Source organism: Anopheles darlingi, chromosome 3 (assembly GCF_943734745.1).
Source record: "Anopheles darlingi chromosome 3, idAnoDarlMG_H_01, whole genome shotgun sequence".
Classification (NCBI taxonomy): Eukaryota; Metazoa; Arthropoda; class Insecta; order Diptera; family Culicidae; genus Anopheles; species Anopheles darlingi.
The window spans coordinates 48667042-48676135 of NC_064875.1; the positions used below are offsets into that span (position 1 = coordinate 48667042).

At 51.6% G+C, this 9094-nt stretch overlaps 1 protein-coding gene across 1 annotated transcript in view; it reads right to left on the reverse strand.

Moving 5' to 3' along the window:
* The window catches only part of LOC125955563 (uncharacterized), a 13965-nt gene extending 5345 nt beyond the window's left edge, over window positions 1-8620 (reverse strand). Inside the window, exons 1-2 of the mRNA XM_049686699.1 lie at window positions 8493-8620; window positions 8138-8269 (exon numbers count right to left, since the gene is read on the reverse strand). Coding sequence (XP_049542656.1) covers window positions 8138-8269; window positions 8493-8595 — 235 coding nt within the window. The 5' untranslated portion in view covers window positions 8596-8620. The remainder of the gene's footprint in view (window positions 1-8137; window positions 8270-8492) is intronic.
* Between the last annotated feature and the right edge of the window lie 474 nt (window positions 8621-9094).

A 9094-nucleotide genomic window follows, 5' to 3' on the forward strand; every position in this document is an offset into this window, starting at 1 on the left:
CACCGCACCCCGAGGCCCTGGGGCACTTATTCCACTGACATCAATCTGGAGTGGTCTGCGCGCCCGGAAGCGACGAGCGAACTGCACTCGTGAGTCTCGGGACTCATCTGCTTATTACACGCACCAATGCACCAGTGCGTTCCAGTGGTTCTCTGCTGCATTTCCCTATTGCTGGAACAGCTGGACGACATTGGCAATGATAGCTAAAGGTAGTCCATCCATGAGTTCAGCGTGTCATGTGCTGCTTTCCTCGGACCGCAACTGTTTGTGGCCAGCCAGCAGAAGCCCCCTAGAGTCTGCTTTGCCAGAGGCTAGCAAGAACATAAATCTACCCTTCATTATCGAGCTCGACTCGACATCTCCAACTGCACCCCCTCTATGGTGAGAGAAGACCGATCGATAACGATCGGGGGATCGAAAATGGGTTTTATCCGTTAAATGCGGCCATCAAGCGCAGGATGCGTCTCCATCTAGCTGGATGGATGGGTTCGCATTTTCGCGCTCGCTTCGATTTCAATATCTCCTACACCTATTAACACTTGTCACGCTACGATGATGATGATGATGTTGATGGTGATGGTGATGGGTGATGGTGATGATAGCATCACTAGGCACTTGATCGCTTCAGCTCAACATCGCGTGCTTTGCATACACCCGTTTACCCGCTGAGGTAGGTCAGTTTCGCCATTCCTCGTCTCCAGTCTCGCTATAAGTGGTTGCTATTGCTCCCGGCGCGGTACCAGGCAGCTGGACCGCTTCGAGCGTTGATAACGACTCTTCGTGACAATCGACCGTGACGACGAAGACGTGTGGCCGCTTAAAGTGGTCCTCATTTAATTAATTGCCCTTCACCTCTTCACCTCGCTGCTTCTCGGCGTCACGATTTTGATCCGATTTCCGTCCGTTTCACCGATTTATGGCCACATTTATGGCACTTCTTTGTTGAGTTCGGTTTTGCGCTGATGCTGCGTGTCACTGGCATGTGCGTTCCGTGCTCACATAATGGCCGTAAATCACCCGGCTTTCCCGGCAGGCTTTGTGCCTCACGAACGCACGCACGAACGTTAATTGTGTTGAACTGTTTCACCTCCGGCAGGCACTTGACCTTGATAGCGAGAATTCTGCAACTGCAATGTAGCATAAAATGTCTCAGAGACCCTCCGACCTCCGACGGCTGTAGGTCAATCCGTCATTTAGTCGTGGTAGAGGCCGCATCTAGAAGTGCACTACTACTGGAGGAGGTGGAACCCCCCTCTGTGTGGCCCCAAAAACGCCACACGAGGTAATGCTCGGTTTGTTATGCAAATTGGTCTCAGCTGGCTTGTGGCGTCACTTTCGTATGATGCGTGTGGTGCGGAACAAAGAATCTCGGTTGCAGCGGGCCCCTAAAAACGGAAGCAAACGCCTTGTGCAGCGCGACGATGGGGTTCATTGAAACAAACGACGTGAAATGTTAACCTACTTCTCGCGGTTCGCACAGAGATCTCGAGACAGGAAGACACAGAGAGAGAGAGACAGAGAGAGACAAAGAGACAGCAGCGAAGGTATCTTTGGTAGCTACCGGGGCCCACCGGGGTGGCCGATCTTGTCGCAAAAGCATAGACCAACTGCCTCTGGGAACTGATGCTAAATGGGGTTCACTGTTGGCTGCCGTCACCGGCCATTGGGGTTTCCCTCGGGGTCACGGAACCATAAAAAACAAGCAGTGCAAAGAGGTTTTTTTTTCGGGGAGTTTTCTTTCCATTTGTTTCCCTTCAAAAGGTAGCGCCTTCCGATGGTCGCGGCTTTGCTACTGACAACGCAACTGACCGTGAAATCACACGGCTACCATTATTTGCGTGGCGTGCGTGGCCAACCGATCAGCGCGCCGCTCGTGGCCCAGAAAATGGTCACCGAACGCCCGCCCAAAACCCCGAAGAGAGAGAAACGGCAGCCGAGAACCGGCAGAGGAGCAGGTTTCTGCATAGAGCAAAGAGCAAAGAAAATCCATTTTACTTGCCGACGACCGGTACGTAGGCCCATTATTAGTACGTCATGCAGGACAAAACCAATCTGCGCTCGGCACACACACACACACAAAGCGGCAAAGCGGCAAAGGTGAAGTGTCTATTAGGAGGACACCGTTATTAAAACATTTGTCCAACCCATTATATGGCGGCATGACCCCCACTTTTCACTTTTCTTTTCCGAAACAAAAAAAAACGAATTTGGTTTTCGCTAAGACACCTTTCCCCCTGGACACTGAGTTTCTATACCGCTCATGATTACCACAATAATGCCGGACAAATTCACCTCCCCTCTCGGACTACCAGCAGCATTCATTAATAGCAGCAGCTACAGCTTCGTGGCTTTCGAGGTCGCACCAATGAATGGTTCGCGGCTGGTGCGTCTTTTGCACGTCATTTGTCGCTTGTTCCGAAGTGCCAGCCGTAGTACATACACATCACGCGGTCACGGCGGGCGGGGGGTGGGGGAAAAACATGAAAATCTTGAAAACAAAAGTGCGCCACACAATGGCGGCAGCAGCAGCAGCATCAGGAATGCCGCGAAGCTCTCTCTCTGTCTTGAGATGGTTACAAAGGCGAGAAGAAAGTTGGAACCAGGGACCTGTTTTCCTTTCATTTCGACTAACGGGCACACACACACTAACGGCAATGTCAGTGGACACCTTTTCTCTTTCATTTATCTTTCGGTGTCGGACAGGATTCAGGACGCCGTGGCCCGCAGCTTATTGAATACGGTTCCGGCTAATCCCGTTCCCGGTTCGGTCGGTTTTGCTTATCTCGAAGTTTGCTTCATCAGTCTGTGATGCTTTCGATTTGGTTGGATAAGCTGCTTTGTCTGATCTCATCAAGAACCATGAAGCCTTTTCATAATAATGTCAATTAGCACACGCGAAAAGAAACCAGCAAATGGAGTCACCAAAGCACGGAATAATTTGACTTCGAGAAGAGACATTCCGTAACGTCTGTCTTGTAATGAGATTGGATTGTCTAGGAGGAGTCGAACGGTTACGAAATCAGGGACTTTGGTTAATGCTTTTTGTTGTCCAATTCGCTGCTCCTTTTGAATGGCATGTCCTAGATAGTAATAGGACCCGGACGGAGGCCTTCAACCAGCAGCACAGGCACGTGCTCTTCACCAAAAAGCAGGTCAATCAGATGATGATGATGATTAGACAACAGCTTCTCTGTGCTCCGCGTGAGAGAAACAAAACAAAAAAACTCCAGCTTACTCCAGCGTCCATGCTGGCGGATCAATGAAGTGACGCGTTAGTCCGACCATTAAAAGCCCAATATCCGATCGAGCACACACCAGTCAGTGGTCGGTTGACCGTGCAAGTGATGCTGGTTTGGAATGTTCCAGCTTCCTACCATGACTAGGGCCCTCGTCGCTCCGGTCTCAAGTCTCTTACACGACCGCAACAGCCCGATGGTGTAAAAAAACGGGATAATGTCCGCGTTTTGTACCACTGTTAATTGGAATCATATTTGCGCCCATTTTTACAGTTTTCCGCACTGTACTACACGCATCGCAGCATAAGGCACCTCCCCCGAGTGGGTGCTAAGATGCGTTTTACCGATTGCGCCGCAACCGCGTCTCTTCCTTCGCTTCTCTTTGGTTTTTTCGGGTAGCGATTACCTTTTTGTGGGTGTGAGAGGAGGGCCAGCCTTTTAATCACGCCTTCAAGACGCCCTTTTCGAGCATTTCCTCACTGGCTGGTTGGCTGACGGTAGAGCAACGGAACAAAAAAGCATCCCAAACCCCAAAACCAGCGCATAATTGGCCCGCGAAGTGGCCCTCGCGCTGCCGCCGGATAATCGAATATCCGTTCCGTTTTGTAAGAACGTCGGTAGCAAGCGGAGTGGAGGGAACGGAATGGGAAGACTTTTCCACTCTGGGAGAACCTGTTGCTCACCACTACCACCACCACCATCTCGCTTGGCGCATTAGCCGCGTAGTCCCGTCGATGGGCGCGGTAGATGTTGAATTATGTAATTTTCGTGATCATTACCAGCAGCTACGAGCACCACCACGAGCACGGCTGCAGACGGTTGTAATGGAGCACTTTGGACTACGAGCTGGCCGGGCCGGGCCGGGGGAATATGGGTTTAGAGCTGGCCATTCTAGTTGAGTCCGTGCCGGCGTTCGATGGATGCAACGGTTGATTAGGGTCTCTCGACTCATCGGAAAAGTGTTTTTGATTATGCTTTCGCGGCTGCGCTACGACTACTGCTTTGGGGTCCGTCGTTCTTGGACTAGCAGCAGCACCGGCAGCAGCAGCATCACCGCGAAAGGAAGTCACAATTGAAGGCCCCATCCGGAGTTCAAGTTCACGCGCCCCCGGTGTGCACGTCTGCGGTCATCCGAGGTTACCGATCCGGTCAGCCGCCCGGTCAGACATTAGCATAAGGTTCGTTCGCTGCGCGGCTGGAGTAATAGGATTATCCAACAATCAACCCGGGGCAGGAATGGAGTTTGTTGTTCGAAAAAAAATGGAATATCGTTGCTGATGTGCGAGTCTATTATTACCGGCGTTCCGGATTGCCGGTGGAAACCCCCCCCATCGTGGGCCAAATGATCTTTTATTCAATTTTTATGCATTTTGCACAGCCAAGAATTTGCACAAATTGCCCGTCTAATTGGCCATAAACAAAACGATCGGTAAGCGGTATCATTAGGAATTTTGAAACATCATCCGCACGCACGCACGCACGCATCATGACGTCATCGAGCGTCTGATAACGGAATGTCCTCGAACGCATAACGCATTGCGCACTGTGGCTGTGATCAATCGCTGCGTTACGCGTCTCTCTCTCTCTCTTGCTCTCTGTCTCTCTAGGTTAATAGGTAAAAAATGAGCGACGAAAGTGCCAGATTTTTGCCACCGATTTTTCCGACCGAACCGAACTAGCACATCGTTTTCGCAAAAGGAAAAGGAAACGGAGAGAAAAACGCATTTCGCACACTTTTCCCCGGGGAAAATGGAACCGCCACCGCCATCGACGCCATCTGGGTGTGGTTCTGGTTTTCCGGGTCAACCGCACTGTGCCATTCGTGCCGTTTTTGCATCGAGTTTCACCTTCTTTCTGTGCTGAGGAAGAAAGTCCGGTTTGTTTTTTTGGGCAGGCGAGTCGAGATCAACGTGGCGCCAGCATTAATCGTTCGCATGCCTCCACTTTGTGTGTTTTCAATAGAATGTGATTAGAGCGTTTCGTTTTCCACGAGATGAAAAGGCTTCGACCGGTTCGACCGGCGGACTCGTGGTCTCATCTCAGTCCAGACCGGTCTAAAGATAGTGATCGCAGCAGCAGAGGGCGGAGTGTGTATCCTGCTGCAGGCTTGCGCTACTTGCTACTTTCACTGTCGACCATCAACCGGCGGCGATCGAGAGGATCAGGTTGGTTTTGAGTGGAATGGAAGAAACGGAAGGAAGGAATTGGTAGATTATACGGTTCCACCATTTCCCGGGCTGGCTTCCTGCTGCGTATGAGCGTTTGAAACATGATATTTATGCTAAATGAAAGGTGCTGTCCGTTTTTATGCTTTGTTGGTGTGCGCGATGAGTTATTGTTGTTAAAATGCTAAGTAAATGATCGTTCAGGAGATCCAACAGCAGCATGAGGTCGTGTGCAGCTTCTTCACATTCACATCGGACCACCTACTGTGTGTATGCGTGTGTGACTCTCGGTATCTGTTGCGCCCACAGCAGACACGCCGCCACACAGTTTGACACAAAACACTCGCACAGCAAAGGCAAAACGGCGGCGCTGCTCCACATACCTAAAAGCATAGATTCGCGCGACTGGCCGATTCGATGACCTAATGGTGTGGTGGTCCGTCCGGAACCCGTTCGATGATGATGATGATGATGATGATGCTTACGCTGAACAAAACAAACAGCTCTTTGCTCCGCTCTTTGCTTGCGTCGTCCCCCGTCGGGGTTCATTATTTCGGTAAATTAGCACTAATCGCGCACCATTACTGTCGTTGCGAATCGGATTTTCCGCCCGTACGGAGAAGGGTGTGCCATGCCAGCATCCAGAGAGGTGGCCATCGATGCTGTGTGCTATGCTGCGTGCTGTGTGCTTGCAAAACTGGACCAATCGGTTAGCCCAGTTATTTCCCGCGCAATTCACCCACTGGCCAGTGAATGGTCAGTGAATGGTCTCACAACACACACGAGCACGAGCGCTGGAGTACAATATGATTGTTAGTGCGCCGTCCCCGAACAAAACAGAAGAACAGAAGCTGGCTGGACAAGCTGCTGCTGCTGCTGCTGTCAGTCCTCTCATTAGTACCCCGCTTCGGCTTTTCGGGTTGTTCCTCTTCGTCACAGCGACGACTTGTGCGTTAAATTACGCATAACGTACGTTCCACGGGCATACTATGGTGTGCGTGTGTGAAAGGAGGACAGTATCCGGAGTGTGTGGTTCCGGTACCGCACATGGTGACACCACCCCATCTCATGCTGCTACTGGATTTGATCGAAATCAGTGGCCACGATGCCCTAAAGACCCCTCAGCGGGGCGCGTCCAAGCAGAACGATTAACTCCAGCCAGTCGTCAACTGCCACTCGTCGTCGTCGTCTTGTGCGCGCTGTTTCCGTTTCCGTCTGCAGCTCGTATGTGTCTGTGCCGGTGGTCTACTGTGGGACTCAACGCGACGTCAACAAGTTGACGAGATGGCCAGCGAGCTAAAGACCACATGGGGAGGGCGTCCCCTTCCTTCGGCAACCATAATCACAATCACATCGCAAAAGAAGATTATTAGCTGGAATCGGAATCTGGACCCATGGTTGGGTTGGAGGCAATTTCAGTAAAACTTGGACGGGAACGCGGTGACATGTGAAGCGCCACAAGCTTACTAGCCTTACTGACCGATATTAGCGCGGAAAAAGTTTTCTTTCGCATTCTCGTCTTGGGCTTGAGCTTGAGCTTGGGCTTGGGTGGTGGTGATGGAGGAACTTGATATCTCACAAGCACCATTGTTAGATGGCGCCCATTATCCGCCGGGCTCCGATCGATCTGGAACGATTGAGAGCGCATCAGATTGACCGACCGCCGGGGAGACTTGACAGCCCGACGGCCATCTGGGCAACCGTCATTAGCGAAACGCAATCATCGGGCTCGGGGTGGGCCAGCAATTAAATCAGGCGTTGGACTGGTTGGTTGGTTGGTGCTCTGTTTTTGGTTAGAAATCTGGTGGTTAGGAACTGGAATGGAGGGATTATAACTACGGTTTATATCCTTTGTTACTGTACCAAGGCGAAAAAGAAGGAACTAAGAAGTAACTTAACTTCACTTTGATGATGAGCAGTTCTTGTCGGTAACGAGAAGTGTCATTGTTCACCACTTCTTACCGGTTACTGTCACTAGGACAGTATAAAGAGAGCATCATTCTAAGCTTCAGCGTTCAGCGACAAATCGTTTAGTTCCGTTAGGTATCCGTTAGCACTAGATATCGGAGATATCGGGAGTTTCTTCTATTTAAATATCAACTCGAGGATCGACGGACGAGGACAAAACGGAGGATTGTATTGTGCTGTCACCATTCACCATCAATCGATCGGTCTGCCGTCTTGCAATCTCCTATCATATCACGAACGAATGAACGATTGATCGATAAGCTCGTCAACTCACGAATTCATTCTTATATCGATGACGACGGCGCAAAGGGGTGACATGTGACATCCGGTCGCATCTAGCGGCTTATCTCGCGCGCCGAATCGAACCCGGCTGTTATCCCGTTATCCCGTCCCGTTCCATTCCGATGCAGCACTCGGATCAATGCGAGTCGTCGTCGAGTCGAGGACGCGGTGGTATTGCTGAAAATGAAAGGACTGGCGGTGGATGCACCCCGGATGACCCTTTCTTCTTCTTGTTGGATGCAACACAAACAAAACGATTCGATCGATCGATCGAATGTCCCCAAAAAAGGTCAACCTGGGGGCCGCGTTGTGCGCGAAAGTTGCCCCCTCGACGAATATGTGTGTCAATATGGGCCATTCCTACTGGCCATGGCCGAAGGGTGTCTTCTTAAAGTCTGAGGCGGCATACTGCACGAGCCAATGAGGCCAATAACAGCACGACAGACACTAGCACTAGGGACCGCTTGCTTGCTGGCCGGTACTTACGCGAAAGGCAGGTATGTTTGCGGAACTGCAGGAAGCCACCGTCGCACTGGCAGCGGCCCTCGATGCAGCTGCTGTTGGCGACCCGCATCGAGCACTGCTCCGACAGCCGGCATTCGCTTTCCAGTAGTTGTGCTGCAGCGAGAAAGAGGTACCGAAAACAGAGGAGAGAAAATTCAAATTGAATCAATGTAGATGTAGCGACCGAACAAAGATGGTGCGGATGATCGCGATGCTGTAGGTCGCTTTTGACCTTCACGATCGTGGCCCAGCCGCGTATTCCCAGGCTACTGGCCAGCCAGCCAGTCCGGCGAGCAGCAGGGCGGAAACAGCGGGAGCTGGGATGGCGTTTACTTACACGGCAGACAGGTAGAGTCGTCGAGACGCACGTAGAATGGACTACACTCGCAGACACCCTCCAGGGTGCAGTAGCTCCCTTTCAGGCTATCGGAACAGTCCATATCGTGCTGGCAGGTGTCGCCCAGCAGTAGTCCTTCCGCTCCTAGCGTGCCTATCATTAGCTGGAAAGAAAGCGAGAGAGAAGGAAGTAAAGAAAAAAGCGATCCGGTAAGTTGGTGTCCGGCATTGACCTATTGCTGCAACGTTTTAATGAATCACAATTACACCCCGAAACACACCCACTGATGGTGCTGGTGCTGGTGGTGCTGGAAACGATCTTCCCGCGCGCAATCTCGATCGTCGGCCAAGTGCATCACGACAGCGAACGCCTGTCCTGTGTACCAGCGTATGTGCATGCTGGCAGGCACGTATGGCACAGTTCCCCCTCGCCTCCCAACGATCCACTCGTTCAAACGGTTGACCTTCATTCGGAGCTGGCGGAGAGTTTGGCCAGGACTTGCCAGGACGGGAGCAGCAGGTTGTGGATACGGTGAAAGCAATGAAAGCAAGCCGCGCCGCCGAAAGCATGCATGCTGGTTGGCCCAAAGAACCTGAACCTGG